General features: G+C 43.9%; 1 protein-coding gene across 1 annotated transcript in view; it reads right to left on the bottom strand.

The window, feature by feature from the left end:
* Nucleotides 1-22,574, bottom strand: part of Znrf3 (zinc and ring finger 3) — a 170,006-nt gene that overhangs the window by 12,851 nt on the left and 134,581 nt on the right. The window contains exon 3 of the mRNA XM_021177289.3: nucleotides 400-474. Coding sequence (XP_021032948.1) covers nucleotides 400-474 — 75 coding nt within the window. The remainder of the gene's footprint in view (nucleotides 1-399; nucleotides 475-22,574) is intronic.

The raw sequence follows: 22,574 nt of genomic DNA, 5'->3' as shown, positions 1-22,574 counted from the left end.
CACACACACACACACACACACACACACACACACACACACACACACACGAGGAAGAAAAGAATGCTAAATCTCTATTTGGGAATCTTTAAAGTCTTCAAGAATTATAGCCTTGGGGTTTCCAGAAAGGCGAGGATAGGATGCTATACTTGTTTTAAGATGGGCTGAGCTACCCCAAACCCCAGAAACTCTTTGAAAATGTCCCTCATCCCTAACCCCTCGACCCACAACTACTTTCTATATGCCTCTCTCAGGTATGATACCTGAGACTCAAGCACAGACATAACTTCAGCAAACAAGTAAAAGGATCTTAGACAAGGGTGTCAAAACAGTGCCCACTCAAGATGACCAAAGCAAATGCCTCTTAGGCAGATGGTAGGACTGGCTGCAGTGGTGGTTTACCTGGTCGATGGCTTCTGGATTTTCAGATACATCAAAGATAACTGCAGTAGCTCCCCGCTGAACTGCTCTCTTGGCCTGGTGGAGTGAAAAAGAGCAGGTTGGCAACTCTGTCCTCTGACTCTGCCAACACTGGCCTTATAAATCAGGCATGGCTTCATAATGCAGAACTGGACAACAAGCAATGCCTGTGCCCCTGAGCAAGTTGATCCTCTTCCCTAAGCTTTGGCATTCTCATCTGCAAAACAGGAGACAATGCCACCTACTTTGTCCTTTCTTCCTAAGAGCCCGAAGACTTAGAATGGGTGGGAATGAATGAGTCACTGACTCCTGCAGAAGCCCGTCTCTCCCCGACCCCCAATCTATGGAACATTAAAAACAAGACTACAGATGGGCAGCCTGCCCAGCCAGCACAGAGGTATTGGTTTGGTATTTCTGCTATAAACATGCTGCCCCTGGCAACCAGAGTAAATGCTTTTGGTTTGTCTCTTGTGGTCCTTTCTTCCTTCCCATGTCATCCAGTTAAGATAGCATGTTGACTATTTCTGAATGAATCTCAAAATGGTCATTTTTAACTTGTGACACAAGATGAAGACCTCTGGAGACTGGGGGCGGGGGTTATAATAAACAATAAGTGGGGATTTAGAGCTGTTGGCTGCCAAGCTAGGCTGCACATCAAAAACCACTTGGGAAGTTTGTAAAGCAGATTTCCTGGCTCCAACCACAGAGACTGGTTCAGTGGGGCTAGAGGCAGGCCCAGGAAGCTGAATTCTGTAAGCTTTCAGGGACTCAGATAATCTTACCAGCTGGAAAACTAGAGGTCAGAGGAACAGGACAAGAAGGCTTAGAAACAAATGAGAAGTGATAGAATTTTTTTGTTGTTGGGGCAGGGAGGGAGAAAAGATTCCTTTCTACCTCAATGAACTTTCTAATTTTATCTCCAGCTAAGTGAACAACAGAGTTGAGGCTTCAGAAGAGGAGACACGAGACTGATCCTTGCTTTTAGGACTTGAACTCTTGTAACAGACAGACACTCTAAAAAATACAGGGAAAACAAAACAAATTCCCAAAACAGCTAACGGATGGGCAATTTCAGCCAGTGTTCAGAGGCCACACCACTATGGGTCCAAGAGTATGAGAATAAATCCAAATTCTTTCCACAGAAATAATCTGTGCTGACAGGTGCACAAACCCAATGGGCAAATACTTTACTGGACCACTAGAGGGCAGTGTCACCCCATTGCTTTTTAAGCCAATTCCCTGAACTTAGGACCAGCAAGTCAAAATTTGGTGATATTGGGGATAAAGTATTTTCCTTGGTAGCTTAAGACAGCCTGGAATCCTGGGTACAGTGCTATAGACTTTGTCCCTGCCCTATGGGCACCTTCCTTAAAAACTAACTGAGACTGAACAATCAGAAAGTTGCCTGAGGAGCACCTCATTGTTTTACAGTCAGTGATCCCAAGTGACCAGTGAGGTTCAGCATCTCTTTTTCTTCTAGATAGTGTGGGCTGTGTGTGTGTGGGGTCAAACCCAGGCTTTGTTTATGCTAAGCAAGTGCTCTATCACTGCATCGTACGTAAGTCACTGAATCTCTGTAGTCCCAACCTCAGGACAGCCATGGCCCTGCAAGAAGCCTAGGTGGCACGTTTGTTCTCTTCCATTAAGCTCCCTAGGGCAGTTGCTCAGAGACTTTCTGAGCAGGTACTTGTGTTTCTGCCCCAGTGGTACCCTAGGCTTCTTCACAAACTCCATCCCTAGAGGACGAAATAAAGAGAGCCTCTCATGTTTTTAACCCTGCTTTCAGCCAGGGCTCCAGCATATCAAAGAGTCCCTGTGGGAGTGTGAGTTCAGGGATGTCCTGACTAGGAGTGCTTGTTCCTCCAGCTTTGATGCTGGTGCACCTGGAGAGGCTGGCAGTGACTGCAGCACCTGGGTAGGGAATGCCTTCCTGGAATGTGCCTCAGGGAAACACACAGCCAGAGGGCCTCCTGGGCTTCCCAGTATTTCTTGTTCCACAGGAACATGGATGTTCATTCGTTCCAGAGGCATGATCCATTCAGGACAGACATCACAGAGCTGGGGGATGAGCCCTGGGCCTCATCCATGCCAAGTATGTGCTCTACACTGGGCTCCATTTGCAGCCTTGCAGAAGATGCTTTAAAACATACTTGCTTTCTTTGGTGAGGCAGGCAGGTAGAGAATAAACTGCTTAAATTCCATCTACAGCACAATTCACTAATGCATGGACTCTAAGGGCAAATATTGTGGCTGAGGGATGCTTAAATTATATTTATTGAGGCTGGAGATGTAACACAGTGGGTAGATTTGCCAACCATGCATGAAACCCTAGCACTTTATATAAAGTGATTCTCAGTACTGCATAAGACTAGGTATGGTGCCTGTAATTTCAACATTTGAAAGGTAGAGGCAGGAGGATTCCAAAGTTCAAGGTCATCCCAGCAACATAGAGAGTTTGAGGGCAGTTTGGACCATGTGAAACTTTTTTAAAAAACATGTAAAATAGCTGGTTGGTGGTGGCACACACTAATCCTAGCACACAGGAGGCAAAGGCAGGTGAATGAGTTCAGGACCAGCCTGGTCAACAGAGAGTTTCTGGACAGCCAGAGCTACTCAGAGAAACCTTGTCTCAAAAACAAAAACAAAAACAAACCCCTCAAAAACCAAAAATTATATGTTACTGAATTAATCTGTATTTCCTGCACATATCAGAACTGATGAGAGGAGATCCTATTGGAATCTTGCCTGTTGAGAGATGGCTTTAGAAAAGACTGTGATGGCAGGGGATGTAATCCTGAGTTGCTTAATCCTCAAGAAAAGGCCACGAGTAATCTTCATTTACAAAATGGAGTTTTCATTTTATCTTAAAATCATCAATTATTGCTTGGTTACACTTTTCCTCCTGACTCAATATAATTTTAGAAACCTGAAGAGTCAAACTCTTTGAGTGAATTTTCTTATCTCAGATAATTTCCAATTTTATCTAGTCAACTTCCTGCCTATTTGTATTTCAAACAAATCTAAAACCTAGGTAGAAGATTTCCAGTCTCGTGACCAGTATTTATATTATAGTACTATACCCCTAATGCTTTAAAAACTCTCAGGATAAAGCTGCCTGAAAGAAAGGATGGGAAAGACAGCCTGGTGACCCTGGCCAGGGGAGGGTTACTGGCAAGCTGGGGTCACAGGAGAGGGCAGTAACAAACCATTGCTCTGAGTTCTGGATGATAGGGTAACAAGGAGTTGAGCTGTCCATAGCTGATGTATGTGTCAGCTACTTATGGGAAATTCTAATATATAAGAGTTCCAATCAATTTGTGTGTGTGACTATGATTATTTAAAATTTTTAAATTTATTTGTACTACACTAGTGTTTTACCTGTAGTATTCATGTCTGTGAGGGTGTTGGGTCCCCTGGAACTGGAGTTACAGACAGTTGTAAGCTCCTCTGTGGGTGCTGAGAACGGAAACCCAGATCACCCGGAAGAACAGTCAGTGGCATCTCTTTAGCCCTGTTTTTGTTGTTGTTGTTTTTTGTTTTTTAAGAGTGTATTATTTTGTAGCCTAGGCTGCTCTTAAACTTATGATCCTGCTGCCTAAGCAACTCAAGTGCTGAGATTACAGGTATGGACCACATGCTGTAAATTTGCTTTTTCTGAGACAAGATCTCTCACTATGTAGCCTTGGCTGTCCTGAAACTTACTAAGTACACTGGTTTCCTCTCACAGGGATCCTCCTGCCTCTGTCTCTGAGTGTTGGGATTAAAGGTGTGTGCCAATGATGATAAGTCCCTTCAAAGACTACTCCTTTTGGAGGGCTGTAGTAGGGCCTCACTCGTGCTAGGTAAGCATCTATTGCCAGCTCTCTCTCTCTCTCTCTTTTAATATCTTTCTTTTTTTTTTTTTTTTAACCTTTAACACAGCAGGATCTCTCCAAGTTGCCCAGGCATGTTTTGACTTTGTAGTCCCCTACCTTGTCTCCCTAAGCATCTGAGATTATTGTCCTTCACCATTAGGACTGGATCCTTCTCATGTATTTTTGATATCTGTACTATTTCTGTTTTCTACTATTACATTAAATGGATCTTGACTTTCATTCCAATTTCCTTAAGATAGAGAAATATTACCAAAGAAACAGGAAGATTATTAAGAATCTTCACAGAATATGCTTCTTAGATTAATGACAAAGTAAGATGACATAAATGAACAACATAGACAGGCAAGGGATAGCTACGTTCTCTGTGGCACCTGTCCTTAAAATATCTGAGTGGTCCTACAGGCAAACACTTCACTCAGGTACTATACATGTTCTGTGTATAACAGAGACTCCTAGGGGTCAAAAGGTAGATGTTATAGGTTGCATTTATATACTCCATAAGGCCTAACAAAACAGATGTCCCCAGGCCATCTCAATATAATTAACATAGCAGTGAGGAATGGTCTAATTCCATTTGCATTACCATTTACTAATTTAACTGTTCAACAGTAGTTATTAGTCAGTTACTACGTGTGCTAAGTCCTGGGAACATATATAGCACTGAACAAAAGACAGTGACAGATCTTTGTCCTTATGGAGCACATCGTCTGCATGTGATGATTGTGGAACAATACCACTCCTGTGGGCAGCACCAGGAAGGTTGGTGTTTAGTTCAGGGGTATAGGGCAAGAGATGAACACAAGATTGCTTATCCTGTATCTAGAGTGGCTTTTCCCGAAGTGCATCTATGAAAATGACCTGTTTTCCTGGCTGCTTTCTGGAAGCTCTGCATATTCTAGAGCTATCTGTGATGTATGTGAAGCATATTCATGTTTGGGCATCTCCAGACTACCCAGCATTAGAAAGTCTTCCAAAGCAATGCATAGACCTTTCCTGCTGTGAAGCAGGCTTTGTTTGGATCAATGCTCCATGGTGTGCAGCATGCCTGGATGAAAGGATTATCAACCCTTCTCTCCTATTTTACTCTCATAGGTGGAAGGACTGATATTTTGCTCTGGTAGCCAATAACTAAATAACGCGCACACCCACAACTTAACAGAAATGGTGGTTACTGGTATGAAAACATTCAATTATACAGTTACATCTATGAACAATTTAAGATAGCCAAATAATTGTGTCATAGGAACTTCAAGGAAGACACGAACAAGGACATTTTGGAAGCATCTACCATAATGCTCCTTCACAATCTCCGAGTGAAGCACTCTTTCTTAGGCAAGGAGGTGCTGGGGTCTCCTCCCTTCACCCTGTGAACACACTGACAGAGCTTTCAGATGAGCTTACAGATAGCAGCTTAACCCAAGTGGGCAGAAATGACTACAGTGGGGAATTCATGGTTCTGGAGGCCCAAGGACTGCTTCCCCTGACTTGGCACCAACTTTCTGCTGCAGATTGGGTTTCTCCAAACTTCTGCAGCTATTTCCAGAGCAGGCCAGAGTATATTATCTCAGACACTTGTGGGCCATTTCTTGACAATGTGGGTGCCATGGGCCTATGATTCATTCAATCCGAAGTTTTAAGTTGCTTGTGGTGGTGCATATCTGTCATTCTAGCACTCAGGAGGCTGGGGCAGATGCATCACTGCAAGTCTGAGTCAGTCAGAGGTATAAAGAGTTTATGAACGCATGGTGAGACACTGTCTTGAAAAATCCAAAGAAATGAAACCAAATAAAAGCAATTCTTTCTTCCCTACAACTTGGGCTCCTCTCTCAAGGTGGTGCATGCTAACTGTAGTCTGTTGCTTCACCCTTACATTTAACTGCTTACCAATCCATAACTTCCAAATCTACTTACTATTTTTCTCCACTGTTGCAACCCTATCACTACCTTGTGAGTCATAACTAGTTTATCCCTGGGGCTCTCCCTACCTAGCCCGTCTTACCCACAGCACAGCACAAGGACCTTTCTCAGTCAGGGATTTATATTGCTTTTAGGGCTGTTTAAAATTTGACTTCCCTTACTAAGTGCTTCCAAACTCAACAGCCTGCTCCCTTTTACCATGTCCTCCCCACTGCAGGATGTAGCATGCAGCACCTCTAGAGCTCAGCTTTACCTCACTTAACTTGCTCTTCATGGCATTTTCTAACACTTGCACCCAGCTCCATATTGCAGCACCAATCTTCAAAAGCTTCCCACACGAGAGGGCAGCCTGGCCATCCGACTTCTTTACAGTACCCTGCTGCACTCATACAGCATCAGTTTCACTCAGTAGTAAGCACCATACTTGGGCTTTGCTGCTGCCATCATTGACTACAGCCCACTCCTGACCAACGGGAATCCTGTGGATCCTCCAACTCTTCAATTAGGATTGGTCTGTTTAGCTATGTCTTCTTGAAACTTTGCAATCTGCAGTCTTTAGTCTTCACACTTCAGACTTCAAGACCTGCCTTCTTATCTGCACCATCTTCTGTTGTACTGCTGAGGAGGCTTTTGACTTCTAAGGCACACATGTTGTTTCTGGCCAGTCTTAAACTCCAGTGGCTCTGCCTATGACTCTTAGGCCCTGGACTTTGTACACACACATCTCTGGATTTCAAAGCTCTCTCTCTCAAAAAAAAATTCCTGTACATTTAAAGTGTGTGCCGTGTCCCTTCTCTCTGGAGGGAAGTGAACTTTCCATAGAATTACAATGAGGAAAAAAGGCTAGGCAGATGACTACCCTTGGCTCTGTGCCCTTGGTCTTCCTCTGGCCTAGAGGACTGATGGAATCTACCCTACCACTTGCAAGAGAGAACAAGGCACAGGGCATGTTGAGACAAAGAGCATGGCTCTCTACGAGTACTGGCTGCAGAAACCACAGCGTCACAGTTTTTAAACACCAACATGAGAGACACCATTCTTTTCTGTAGTCTACAGACTTGCAGAGTGGCAGTCACAAGCTTCTGTTGTTGTACAGGGTCCTGTGCCTACTGCCAGTGAGGTCATGTAGGGAAACTGATGGTGGCTGTGGTAGGGGCAAGTCATACCAATGGCGATCAACCAGTGGACCTGAGCATACCTACCACCAGCAGCAGCTCTCTCTTGGTGGGGCTTCCTGGTGCAAGCAGCCACGCACTGGGTCCTTGTATACCCCTTCTCTCTGGAGATCACTAAATGGACTTTAAACCTTCACTCCTCACTTTCTCCTTCCTTCACTTGCCTCTAGGCAGTGACCACCCAGGCACCAGGCTCTTTCGTATTCTGCACAGCCCTGTGCCCTAAAGCATGAGTCACACCAGGCAAAGGGGCTCACCAAGGGCCCTGTTTTCCGACAGAAACTTTTCATTACATAGGAAATGAGGTCACACACTAGGGCACACAGGGAACCAGTGAGAAAAACTTGGTGCCAAGAAACAAGGTGGGGGTGATGGTGGTGATGGTAATGTTAAAAGAAATGGGGAAACCTGACACAAGCCACCAGGGAAGATCACCTGTGCTCTGGAGTAATTTGTACTAGACACACACAGAATTAAAAACAAACAAAAAACAGTCCTGATTTCCTCTAAAGTACATATAGCATATCTGATTTTACCAAGTCACATTTGGAAGGCATTTTGTTGGCTTATTGCAGGCTTTAGAGCCCCCAGTTCAAAAGAAGACCAACACAGAAAGAGGACCAAAGGATGGGGTTGCAGATAGGGTTACTTCCTCTAGGGTGGGAGGTGAGGGCAGTGACATAGTGTTGCCCGCTCCACTGACTTGGCTCCTCATTCCAGGGCTTGGCTGCAGCCTGGCCTGACCTTCCAGGTTTCCCTGGCAAGTGATCAAAGCTCTGAAGCCACAAACACAGTTCAGAATTCAGAGGCCCTGCGGCCAACCTCCCCCCCCCCAGTCACCCCTCTCAGTCCCCTCCCCCATGACTGCCTTTTTGCCAGCTCCCATCCGGCTGCACTGAGAAAGGGCTCTCCCACCAGCTGTACTCCTACCCACCACAAGATACTTCTTGCCATAATTAAAGTCATTAAGTCTCCAAAGGCTCCCATGGGCTTCAAGTTCTAAGTTCCCGAGAGTGAGTGAGTGAGTGAGCGAGCGAGTGAGCGAGAGGATGAAGGATTTTTAAGTCCTAGTTAAGATTATGCTGATCTATTCAGGAGACATGTAGCAGCGAGAATCCAGTGGTTAAGTTAATGGTTAAGGCTGCCTAAGTTTAAACAGTGTTATTTATTCTCAAAATATGCAGCAGCCTCCACTTAATTCCTACTAATTAAAGGAACCAACAACAGAAGAGGCTGGAGTCTGTAGTCATGTATGGCGCCGATGTACAGGTTGTGAGTCTTTTCACAATCAGAAACTACTGGGTGTTAAACGGAAATGCATTTCCTTAGATCTTAATCTCAAACACAGACTTCTAGATCAGTTCCAAGAAACACAATGGTCCCCTTTGTTTTAACACCTGACAAGGAGCACCAAAAACTCAAAGAGAGCCTGTGCACACCCTCCTGTTCCATCCATCCTTCTGAGTGAATGAAGGATGTTATGGAAAAATGGCTGTAGAGCTGTCTATGCCTGAAAGAGAAACTTGTAGAGGACTTGGAAGCTGTTACCTTGCCTTGGGAGGTTCTCAAAGTCCCATTTCAGGCCAGATCTTATTAGGTCTGTAACTGGAAACTTCAAAAAAGGACCACTGCCTTCTGTACATGTGGCAACTAATTAATATAAACAAGTGTTAATTAGGTGGCAGAATCAGACTTAACAACCTCGCCTGCAAAGTCTGAACACCTAAGCGGCCTCTGGAGAATAAGGGTAGGTTCTTGCAGCAAGGGGCTTTGTTCTTAAGATTGGCCTACTGATGGAGAAACTGGGGGACTGAAAAATAAAAATAAAATAAAAATCACTGGCTGGTGAGGTGTCTCAGTTAGTAAGGACATCTGCCATCAAGTCTGATAGTTCAGTTTGATCCCTATGTTCTGATGCTGATGGACTAATGGAGTCTGGATCTAATTAAGCAGAACCCAGCAATATTTGCAATGAAGGAAAAGAAATTACAATACTCTTGAATCAGGTGGTAAACAGATTTAAAAGCAAAATCAAAACAGAAACATTCTGACTATACAACTTTAACACTAAGCACAAAATATCCTTGACTATACTGAGGACTATACACTATTCCTCAGTCCCTCATTAGAGTGTGCTCACAGTTCACCTGCCTCTTGGAAGGGGCTTACACACATGCAGGCGGGCTCTCAGTCTTCAAACACCAAGTTCCCTTCACCTTGCTTAGACACCTATGTTGCCATAGTCGTCTGTCCCTAGGAGGATAGGAAGCTAGAGGAAGGACTGGGAGCTAGCACAGGGCCATCTTGGGGGTGGATTAAGGGGATGATAAGCTAGGTCTTCTGCTAACACCACACATCTTGTCATCAGCAATAGTGACTGGAAGCATGAAACTTCAGAAGGGAAAGTAAAATACTCATTAATGTTTGACGTGAGACACTCAGTGCTTCCAAATGTGCACAACTGCAAGGCTAGGGCAGCTGGCTCCACTACAGAGCCGGAAGCTTGTAAGTTATATATCTTGTCTATGAATTAGAGGGTTGATATTTGACCTAAACCTCTTTCCCATCCCATCCCATCCCATCCCATCCCATCCCATCCCATCCCATCCCATCATCATCCCATCCCATCCCATCCCATCCCATCCCATCCCATCCCAGAGAAGTTCTCATTTTGTCCCATTTGGAAACATGAATGCTGAACCTCAAAATATTTATAGTTTAAATAAACAAGTGTTATACTGGCCAAGTTTAGAAGAGCAGACTTATAATCCCAATTACTTAGCAGGTCAGCAAGGACCCTGCCTCAACATAAAAAACAAGAGGGCTGGGGCATAGTAGTATAGCTGTATGTATTACCTAGCATGTATGAGACCTTAGGTTCAATCCCTTGTCGGGTGAGTGTTACTCTCCATTGCCCCACAAGAAGTTCTAGATAGTGTTTTTATCTTTGAAACACTTATATAGGTCAGAAGAGGGCATCAGATCCCTAGAGCTGAAGTTACAGGTGGTTGAATTGCTATGTGGATGCTGGGAACCAAGCCTGGACTTTCTGCAAGAATAGCAAGTGCTCTTAGTCCCTGAGCCATCTTTCCAGAGCCCTGTCCAGGCCCCACTTAGTTATTATTTAACTCATTTGGTCTTCTTTCTCTTTAAAACTTGTTAAAAATGTCATATAAATCAAATCTTCAACATAGAAAGGAGTCTTATTCCCTCAAGTTGCCTATTACACTGCCTCATAAGAGGCCATCTTGGGAGGTGCTGAAGGACTTTCCTTCTTTTCCTTCAGGCTAGCAGCTTGGAAGGACTGTTCTGATCAGACAAGGCTGTTTCATTCAGTGCTGTGATTGCCATTGGTATTTAGGCCAGTGTAAGTTCATGAACAGGGCAGTTCTCACCCTTACTACTTGTTTTTTTGCTTATCAATTTTTATTTTTGAGACATAGTCTCTGTATTTCTATCTGTCCTGTAACTTGTTATGCAGATCAGGCTAACCTTGAACTCACAGAGATCCACTCACCTCTACCTTCTCTGCTGGGTTTAAATGCCTGTGTGACAATGCTGAGCTAGTTCTCGTTCTCTCTCTCTCCCTCCCTCTCTCCTTTTTAAGAGGATATATCCACTTACGTTTTTTCAATATTGTCTCAATTCTGAACATTATTATTAGAGGAGTTTAACGATGATTGTTTAATTATCTTAACCCCTCACCAAGGTAATTTATAGCAACATCAGCATCACATCTTTAGGGAAGAACAGTCACAACTCTCCCAGCTCCCTACCCCCATCCGGCTAGTCTTATGTGTCTACAACTAGTTTGATAACACTATAGTAAGGTGACCTTCAGGACTAGCACAGGCTGAAGGTCAGGTGACATGAGCTCAGGCTGGCCACCTGGCTTTTATTTTAGCTCTGCCATGGAGGAAGGGAAGGGAGTTGAAACTCTTGGAATTGCAATAAATCCTGACTCACTGTTTTAATTCCATGGCAGTGAGTATGTGAGGGAAAGCCTATCTTTACTCTGGGTCCTCGGGGGTAAAATTAATAGCACATTCATAGTGGTTGGGAGGGCTGACCCGACAGATACAGGGATTCAGGTCCAAGAACCTGGGAAGATTACCACACACATCTCCCTCCTATGAACACAGCATACATTCTACATTTCTTGATGGATCCTTACCCCTTCCCTTTGATGGCTGCATACAGGATGTATTCTCTTGAAGAAAGAGAGAAATTCATTCTCTGATCCTTCCTACAGGTGCGGGGTCTGCACAAAGCAGGGAGGCCCTTAAGAACCACAGTGAGTTGACCTGGAGGTTGATGTGACACAGGAACATCACAAAATGGCAATAAAGAAAGCAAGCCATGGAATGATCAGGCACAGACAGGGTGGCAGTGGGGACTGCCTAGGGAACTTGTTAAAGATTCCCCCGGAGCTAGAATGATGGCTCAGTGGTGAATAGTGCTTACTTCTCTTCCAGAGATTCCAGTTTTGTTTCCAGGACCCTTGCTGGGAAGTTTACACTGCACAGACCATCCCTCCTGACCTCTGCAAACACCTGCATATACATAGTATACACACACACACACACACACACACACTCCCCAACCCCCCAAGGAGAAAAAAAGACTCCTCCCAGAGACAACTGAGGAGTCCTGCTAGAGGTACACTGGGACCTATTAGGTCTGAAAGCTCTTCAGACCTGGAGGTTAAGAACAGCGGAGGTGGAAATATGGCAGGGTATGCACCCCTTACTCTAACTCACCAAACCCTTGGCTTTTCTTCCCACCTAGAATGACCCAATTCCTTCTTCAGCTATATTTTTGGTTTTCAAGAAATCCACTTAACTATTCTAACTCAGACTAAAGGAGAGCCCTGTTAAAGGGACAATGTGCTTTTAGGGTACCAAACAATAGGGGCTTTTGTAATGTCTGGGAAAGGTACCTCTAAAGCAGATGTCTGGGTCCTTCACAGTCAAGGCCTTGTGAAGTTATTAAACAGACCCACCCCACTCTCATCCCTGGTCACAGCTTCTGACACAGCGCCTGCAATCCAACAGATACATAAATGCTGGGATGATATATAGCTGTGGGCATGAACAAAGCAAGCTTTGGTAATGAAGGGCAGATTCCTGGATCCTGGGTCCAGGCTTTTGGTTTCTATTCCACAAGAGCTCAGGACCTTGTCTAGGACTCCTTCTTACTGGTCAAACAGAATAATAGCATAATAGATGGTAAAAACCAGGAAGAAGAACCTCAAGGTCACCATTTTGACTTCAAGTCTACACTTTCTTGAATTAAGGTCTCAAACACACTCACGAGCTGTACTTATCAACTCACAGTACTTCCAAGCCAACCTCCCAAGTTCTGTCATCAGGGGTTGTCCTAGCGATGGGGACAGTGGGTGTAGTGAGAGCTGTCAGCTGTAGGAGCTGAGGTCACGAGATAGGTTATAAAACAAAGAATGAATTAAACTGGCAAGTCTGTAATTCAGGGTCTAGTTTAAAGAGCGAGTGCTATAATCAGATACCTATAGGTGAAGACTGCTTTTTTTTTTTTTTTTTTGGTTTTTTGAGACAGGGTTTCTCTGTGTAGCCTTGGCTGTGCTGGAATTCACTTTGTAGACCAGGCTGGCCTCGAACTCAGAAATTCGCCTGCCTCTGCCTCCCGAGTGCTGGGATTAAAGGCATGCGCCACCATGCCCGGCGAAGACTGCTTTTTAAATACACACTCATTGTCCAAATTCTTCTAGTCCTCATTAAAGAGCCATTACAATTGCAGTACTGATGGAAAGGGGAGGACAGAACAACAACAGCTTAGTCTTAAAAACTGACACTCATGGTCACATCAATGAGCACGGAAGAAGGGCTCTACAAAGGTGACTCTGGGGGATATGGTAGTTTTGTACTATAGTTTTCACAAACCCAACACGAAAACTTACTACCTACTGCCGCCTTGCCTTACTCTCAGTGGCAGCCAGTGTGCCCACAAGTCTAGATTCTGTCTGTAGGCTCTCGAGTACACCTTGGATCTCTATCTGGAATTTTGTTCTCTGGAAGGGGGTCTCTAACTCTCACACATGGCTCAGTTCTATGGCTCTGTCTCTAGACAATAAAGATGCATGCATTTAATCAATGTTTACTGGGCATTTCCCAGTAAACTACAACTGTACGACTCCAAGTCCCTAAAGCTCCAGTTACTCTTCTCATGGTACTTCTACAGTTTTAGGGATGTTTTTTGTAAGTGTAATCAGAAGTGTTCTGAAGGAGTTGAACTTCACAGGTCAGCAAGAAGAAAGGGAGAGAGGAAAGCTAGTACTTAAGGTACCTGTGCGTCCACCTGGCAGGCCGGCCACACTGTAAGCAGCATCTCTAAGAGCCCTTCCTGCCTCAGCTAATATGAATACATATACTTGTACTAACACTCATCCATTAGCACACCAAAACACAACAGTGTTAGGGCAGATTCGTCTTACAGTATAATGTGGTAGCTTTTTTTTTTTTTTTTTTTTTTGGTTTTTCGAGACAGGGTTTCTCTGTGTAGTCCTGGCTGTCCTGGCACTCACTTTGTAGACCAGGCTGGCCTCGAACTCAGAAATCCGCCTGCCTCTGCCTCCCGAGTGCTGGGATTAAAGGCGTGCGCCACCACGCCCAGCAATGTGGTAGCTTTTAACAACAACAACAACAACAACAACAACAAAACATTGAATAAAGACAGACAGATGAACAGATCTTAGTTATTACCTTCAAAAAATCATTACAGTGAAAGAAACTTGGAGAAGTATGACTGGGCCCATCACTTCCTTTGGTCAATAACATGTGAATAACTGCCACTAAAAAAGAACTTCTTGCAAAGGGACAGCTTGATTCCAAGAAAAGTTACACCAAGGGAATCAGCGGCAATCACTAACATCTACCCAGAACCCTTCTTGCTGCCAAGTTTCAAATGAACAGGCAAACACTAGATCATGTGTATGCTCTGCTTTATGATGTAAGAGTTTGCCAGTGGCTTTGTAGGCAAGCAGAGGTAGTACCACATGCTCTGTAGAACCCCAAATACAAGCCAGTAATTGTAGGAAATGGCAGTGTTAACTAGGAGGTACCCAGCTATCAGGCAAACCTGGAAAAGTGGCTACTACTATTTTCTTTTTTAAAAATTAAAAAAGTTACTTTATTTACACACACACACACACACACAGAGACACAGAGTAAATGCCAAAGAACAATTTTGGGGAGTCTGTTCTTCCACTTTTATGTGGGTTCTAGGAATTGAGCTTGGGCCATCAGGTTTTTGTAGCAAAAGCGTTTATCCACTGAGTCACACACACTATTTGCTCCTTTTGTAACTGTTGAGAAAGGGTCTCACTATGTAGCCTTGGCCAGCCTGGAACACTTATGTATGTCAGTGGTTCTCAACCTGTGGGTCTCAACTAAGACCATTGGCAAACACAAATATTTACATTATGATTCATAACTAGAAAATTGCAGTTATGATTACGTAGCAATGAAATAATTTCATGGTTGGGGATCATCATACCATGAGAAACTGTATTAAAGGGTCACAGCATTAGGAAGGTTGAAAACCACTGCCCTGTGTAGACCAAGCTGATCTCCAACTCAGACATTCAGCCTATGTCTCTGACTCTGGATTGTTAGAATTAAAGCTGTATGCCAACACCCAGCACTTTTTAATTAAAATTTTGTTTGTTTATTATTACTGTGTCTTTGTGGGTGCACATGCCACAGTGAATATATGGAGGTAGAGGGCAACTTTGTAGATTCTGTTTTCTTTTTCCATTTTTATGTGTGAGTTTTAGGTATTGAACTTGCTGGATCACCAAGCTTATACCCTCTTGCTAGCCTTGAGGTTAAAGATATCAAACTACACACCCTTTGGGTGTCTGTAACACATAGAAAGATTAGTGAGCCAACTCTAGAGGAAGGGCCACAAACCACTTTCTTTGAAGAAGTAGTTCTGGCCAGTTGTTCCTATACAGACTGAGTCTACTCTTGGTCCCCAGAGCCTATGTGGCATATCTGAGGATAGTGAGTCTGCTTCTGTCCTGAGACTCATGCAGTGCACCTGAGACAAGGAGTCTACTTCTTCTATTTGGGAGTCAGGGTCCCATTTTGCTGATTTGCAAAGGAGGCCATACTTTTCCTGAGGATCTGCTCCCGCCCTACCATTAGGCTTTGCAAAATCCAAGTTTATGCTTGGGGTTGAGAGAACCCAAAGTTAGATCAATTCCCCCTCTCACTTCTCTGTGTATCTTTGGCTGTCCTGGAACTCACTCTGTGGACCAGACTGGCCTCAAACTCACAGGATCTGCCTGCCTCTGCCTCCACATGCTGGGATTAAAGATGTGTGTTACCACCACCCAGAGAGTAGCCAGTTTTCTTAACCACCAAGCCACTGTTCCAGCTCCCACTATGAAATCCTTTCTTTGTATGTTTTTTTTGTTTGTTTTGTTTTTTTGAGATAGGGTCTCAATGTAGCCCTGGCTGTCCTGGAACTCAATACATAGACCAGGCTAACCTCAAACTTATAGGTATCCAACTGCCTTGCCTCCCAAGTGCTGGGATTAAAGGTGTACATCACCATATCTGGCCATTATTAGATTGTAAAGTGAATACTTTTGTAGCAATCATCTGCCCCAAGGCAATGCTGGGGAATTTGCATATCTTGAATCTGTCAGAGTGGACCTTAAGTTTTTGCAGGACACTGGTCCATGCTAGTCTGCTGGCCACAAAGCTACACATATTAGGGTACACACACACACACTCCCCCAAGTTCTCTAGGCTGCCTTCAGTTACCACTTCAAGAGAAGGTGTGCTTAGAACCAGACAGTCAAGAGGAAGTTAGACTTGGGGGTAATGTTAACAGCTAACAGATGATGTTATAGATTAACTTATCATTGCCATTAGTTGGTTAATGTTCAATTCACAGGTAACTTTACAAGTTCTGGCCCAAGTTCAGAGTTTAAAAAGCAGAATGCTCACATGTATTCAAATTTTAAAATATCTCTCTCTCTCTCTCTCTCTCTCTCTCTCTCTCTCTCACACACACACACACACACACCGATTCCATATAGAATTCTATACAATGCAAATTAATTTATAGTTGGAGAATCAGTGGTCTAGCAGCTGGGAAGGAGATTTCAAAGGGAGAATGGAGGGAACTTTTGGCATGCCAGGTTATGGTTTTGTAGGTGTGTGTACAGGTCAGACTTCAGAGGACAACATGCGGGAATCTGTTCTCTCCTTCCACCATGTGTACCCTGAGAATTCAACAGAAGGCATCAGGCTTGACAGTGAGTACTCTTACATGCTAAGCCATCTTGCTGGCCCCTAAAGTTTGTTCTAGATGAAATGGGTGGTCAACCCAAAATTAGCCTTTCCCATTACTGCTTAAGAGCAAAACTATTCTGAAACTGATGACATTTGACCATGTGAATGCTGTTCTTAAAAAGACTTATTTACATTTAGTATCTATTTGTCTGTATGTGCATGTATGTTCGGAAGGATGCCAATGGAGGCCAGAAGAGGATGTTGAACTGTTGGAAACTGGTCCCCTCCAAGAGCAGTGACAGTCCTTATTTCCGGTGCTCGCTCTCTAGCGCCAGCTGCTGCTGAGGATGACCTTGACCTACGATTCCCCAGGCTTCCACTCTTTTCTTTTCTTTTTGGTTTGGTTGGGTTTTGTTTTTGAGACAGGATTTCTCCGTGCAGCCCTGGGTGTCCTGGAACTCGCTCTGTAGACCAGGCTGGCCTCCAACTGCCTCTACCTCCTGAGTGCTGGCATTAAAAGTCATCACTGCTCAGCCAGGATTCGACACTTAGAGTGGTAGAATTCATGCTGTTACTGCACCCAGCTGAGAATGCTATTAATTCTAGATAATAGAAGAAAATTCAAAGTTAGTTTCAACAATTACCCAGATTGAGCAAGATACTACCTCCTTTGATATCTCAAACTGACTCAGTACCTGAAATCTACTGCCAATGTGTCTAGATGAAGGGTAAATTTAAGGGCAGTGTAGATTTCACTAGGCCTCTGGGAAGCAAGCAGATCCCAAGTAAGTAGACAGAGTGAATATTTCATTAAGAAAGGGATGATAGCCGGGCGTGGTGGCGCACGCCTTTAGTCCCAGCACTTGGGAGGCAGAGGCAGGCAGATTTCTGAGTTCGAGGCCAGCCTGGTCTACAGAGTGAGTTCCAGGATAGCCAGGGCTACACAGAGAAGCCCTGTCTCGAAAAACAGAAACAAACAAAAAACAAGAAAGGGATGATAGCCAGGCATGGTAGATCTTTGAGTTTGAAGGCAGTCTACTCTCTCTATAAAGCAAGTTCCAGGACAGTCAGGGATATGCAGAGAAGACCTGCCTTGAAAACAAACAAGTGGATAACCAATGGTGCCAAATTGCTTTCTAAATATTTCTGTTTATATCCATAGCATTAGTGTGTGCTCCACCTTGGTGAGAGAAGTTTCTGTTTGCAGTGGGCAGTGGTTAAGGAAGAGACTCATAACTGGTCAAATACTGAGAACAACAAGTGGCTGCTGAGTACTCAGCTCTAAACAGGACATCCATTGCACTACCTCCAAAGCTTAGGGAACACTGTGGAAGAGGAGCAGGGAGAATGTGAAAGCCAGGGATGGGGAAGAGAGCTGCCAGCCAGTGTCTTCTGCTTGTTGGACTGCCACTGCATTCATGAACTCAGAACAGTTGTGGCTATCTGTACAAGACTCCACCTCTCTCTGAGGAAAGGAGAATCATATTCTTCTGTGTAAGAGCCAGTGGAAAGTTGCCTTTGTTCAAATAAATAACCCACCACTCATACTCACATAAGCAATCCTAATTAAATGCATACACACAAACATACAAGTGGGTGACTTATTGGGGGGAGAGCTCCGTATGAGGGGAAAAAGGGACAAAAGAAGATAATGGGGAGGGAAACCATCTAAGTATAGTGTGTGTGTGTGTATGAAATTATAAAAGAAAGGAAGGGGTGGAAAGATGAGCCAAGCAGGGGGGAGAGGTAGATCCAGAAATAGGCATGGTTGTACAGAATTGTAATCCCAGGACTTGGAAGACTAACGCAAGAGAACTGCACTGAGTTTGGAGTCAGATTAGGTGAATTCAAGTCTGACCTAGGCTACATATTAAGATTTTTTTAAAAAAAAATGTTTATTTTACTTATATGAGTATACTCTAGCTGTCTTCAGACACATCTGAAGAGGACATTGGATCCCTTTAAGGATGGTTGTGAACAACCATGTGGTTGCTGGGAACTGAACTCAGGACCTCTAGAAGAGTAGTCAGTGCTCTTAACTGCTGAGCCATCTCTCTAGCCCTACATATTAATATTTTGTCTTGAGGGGAGGAGAGGAGAGATGAACACGAGGAGGAGAATGAATGCACACTTGTTGCTACTGTCCACAGTCAAGGGAGTCCAGGAGCCTGCAAGGTTTTCATTTCTGGTTCATCACTTATTAAACAGATACCTTTGGCCAAGTCAATTACAGTTTGATCCTCATTTCCCCATCTTTAAAACTGGGACAGTGATAGTTATAGTATTGTTATATATTATAGAATTGTTAAGATTTATCAAATAATCATGGATATAGGATACTTGGCACAATTTGGGAACACAGTAGCTACAAACTAATGGCAGCTATGATCACTTTTCACTGGTCTAGTCTTACATGAATATTAGCAGTCAAGTGTTGAATCCTGTAGATCAGACAGTGCTGATCTGAGCAGGGGTGTTTCAGTTTGAGTTTGTAACTGACTATAAATTTCTTATTTTCTTTAAATCTCATCTATTGTATGTTGGATGTATATGCATGCATGTCCTCTTGTAGAGACCAGAAGACAACTTCCAAAAATGTTAATCCTTTCTTTATACCATCTGGGTTCCTAGGCTTAACCTCAGGTGGTCAGGCCTAGCAGCATACCTCTACCTGGTTTTGTTTCTGCTTTTGAGACAGGATATAGACCAGGTTGGCCCAGAATTCATTATGTAGCCTAGGCAATTCTGCCTTGGCTCTTGGCTGATTGAGCCACTACATCTGGCATTATCAACCCCGTTTGCTTGGTGTCATGAACCAGACTGGTGTCGATTTCCTGCTGTATTACTTCACTTTTCTGCCATCATCTGAGGTTGAAGAAAAATAACTTCCATAAGGACGTCTCCATGATCTCATTTACATTCTTGAGTGGACTGAAGAAAAAAAAGCCCACAATATTTTGTGTCTATTTCTAGGTAGAGATGGGAGGTTGTTTTTCCATCTCTTGAAGCAGGCCTGAATATAAGACTCAGGCATGCTTACATTCATTTTCTTTCACATTTATTCATTCTCTCTCTCCTCTCTCCTCTCCCCTCTCCCCCTCCCCCTCCCCCCCTCCCCTCCCCTCCCCTCCCCTCCCCTCCCCTCCCCTCTCCTCTCCTCTCTTCTCTTCTCTTCTCTCTCCCCTCCCCTTCCCCCCTTCCCTCCCTGTCTAGAACCCTAAGCTCCCGGATGACATAGGCACAGTTGTCTCGGGCAAGGTCCCAATGTGATTGGGGCCATCCTACGCTATTCAGCCATTGTAAACTACCAGCTGACCACAGACATCAATCAGGGTAGCCCCGACCAGAAACACTTAGCCAAATCACAGAAATAGGGAGTAGTTTTTGTTTGGTAGGTTTTAGGGGCTGTTGCTACTGTAGCAAAGCTGACATACTTGTGCTAAGTGAATGCACAGGGCCTGCTCCCTTACACACCTGTCTTCTGTGCTTTATGCCAGCTCCCCTCTCTCTTAGTTTTAGATTCCTTCAGGTCCCTACAATGAGTCCTTCAAAGTCCCACTAATTCCTTTCCCATTGAGCCCTATACTTGGTCCCTTTTCTCTACATTCTCTTCTAGGACAAGCTCATTTTGCACCACACCATCTCCAGCCCTGATTTCCCAAGCAATTTAACATGGGTAAGACAGCAACAGTGTATTCACATACACAAAATATATAAGTCTTTAAAAAAAAAACTCCACAAAACCAAATGAAACAAAACAAAAATCCCCAAACAGGGCTGGTGAGATGGCTCAGCGGGTAAGAGCACTGACTGCTCTTCCCAAGGTCCTGAGTTCAAATCCCAGCAACCACATGGTGGCTCACAACCACCTGTAATGAGATCTGACTCCCTCTTCTGGTGCATCTGAAGTCAGCTACAGTGTACTTATATATAATAATAAATAAATCTTTAAAAAAAAATCCCCAAACAACAAAACCAAAATCAAAGTCACCAAGTTTCTCCTAAAGCTCACACTTACGAAACCATTGTCTCACATGAGAAACACAAATCCTTCCCTCCTCTCACAGCCTCCATCCTTCCTTCCTACATCCAGCCTGCTCAACCCTATGTACGTAAGGGGTCCTTGGAAGCAAACTGAGTTTCCCTTTTCAGCTACCATCCTGTACTGTTCCATATTCAATGGCTTTCCAGCCCCCTCTGCCCTCAATGTTCCATCTTCTCACCCCTTGCACATGCTGGTGCTGAGCCCATGCGACTCATTCAGAAGCCAAGGTGGGTTTGTCACTCAGTAGCTCTGTTACAAACCATCTGTGGCAGGCTGCTGTCCTAGGTTCATCTAGACCATCAGAAGCACACGGCTTTCCTTTCTAGGAAAATGTTACTTTTCCCTCTCTCTTCAGATCTTTTGGATAAAAGCACGCTGCATGCCACTTGGCCATAAAGTGACAGTGCCCTAAAATCACAAAGCTCTTCTCTGCTTGCAACTCTCACCGGAACAACTAACTTTCTTTTCTTCTGTCCCCTTTTTTTTTTCTTTTCCTGAAACAGGGTCCTGCTGTCTAGATCTCATGATTCTCTTGCTTCATCCTTCCAAATACTGGAACTACAGGCATGTGCCACCATGCCCAGCTTGCTGACCTTTAAATGTAAATACAGAGATGTCCTACTTGAAGCTCCCTGTTTAGTTAGTATTCCTCTTAAATACAATAGTGAGAGGTTATCCATATACCAGGGAACCCACACTCTTCTGTTTCTATAGCCTATGGCAAATAATGTAGAAAAGTCCCTAAATTCGAGCTGCATCCTAAGTTCTCCCGTGTCCTTAAATTAATGTTCATCAAACAACTGAAAGCCTACTTCAGGCTTTAACAGAACAAAGGAAATGGGTTCCACCAGTACAACCTTATATTGGCTAGAGATCCCCCCACTCCACACAAAGCCTTGTTTTCTCATTCACTTTTTCTAAGGAGAAAGTTTTCTAGTCTATCAAAACCTGTTTATTTCCATGCTTTCATCTTTTCTCAAGACGGTCGAACACTGCTTCACCTTCCCACCTTCTCCAATGCAGCTCTCACCAGTTAAGAGGACATTTTGCTGGTCTTTGGATTTTCATGTGAACACAAAGTTGGTACAGCAGGCAGCTTTTTATGACAATAACCTTTACTAGCACCAGAGATACTATTTGCTAATGATCTCTTAATTACGATATTTCAGGGTGTAAGACACAGTCAGACAGTTTTAGGTTCAACAGATTCCTTCCCTTTCCATAGTCACCAGAGGAGGGAACGGTACCTTAAGGAAGAATGAGTACCCCAACAAAACACTGCACTGGACTTTGTAGGTTACATAAATCTCTAAAACAATACCAAAGGTTGAGTCTTAGGGGATACCCTACCATACCCCTTTATATCACAGCATATTACACAACTTTCAGAGGTTAAAAAAAAGTATCTTTGTGAAATAGACAAGTAGATAATATTTAATGAGGTTCCTAAAATACAGCAGCTAACTTTCTGTAAGACTAAGTGCCTTCCTGTCATTCTTATCACATGCTAATACTTATATGGGAGCAAAGAACTGTCTGATGGATTTGAAAATGAAAGAGATGACAGGGAGCAACAAAGCACACCTTAGGCAGCATACTTAAGAACAGAAGACAAAGCAGAGGTAGGTAGGCAAGCTCATTGTGGGAGATGTGTCTCTTTCTTCTTGACTCTAGGCTAATGGCTCAATGCAATTCGGGCAGATTCACCCTTTTACCTTGTTGATCTTGCAACCACATCATGGCCCATAGCCAACTCTCTTGTGTGTGTGTGTGTGTGTGTGTGTGTGTGTGTGTGTTCATGTGTTGCTTGTCTCTGTAATCCCTTTACTGACCAAGGATCTCATGAGGGCAGGGTACTTGTCTA

Source organism: Mus caroli, unplaced genomic scaffold (genome assembly GCF_978045245.1).
Source record: "Mus caroli unplaced genomic scaffold, Mus_caroli_1 scaffold_13, whole genome shotgun sequence".
Lineage (NCBI taxonomy): Eukaryota > Metazoa > Chordata > Mammalia > Rodentia > Muridae > Mus > Mus caroli.
Note: the sequence above shows the minus strand (reverse complement) of the source record. Positions and strands in the feature narration are given on the sequence as shown.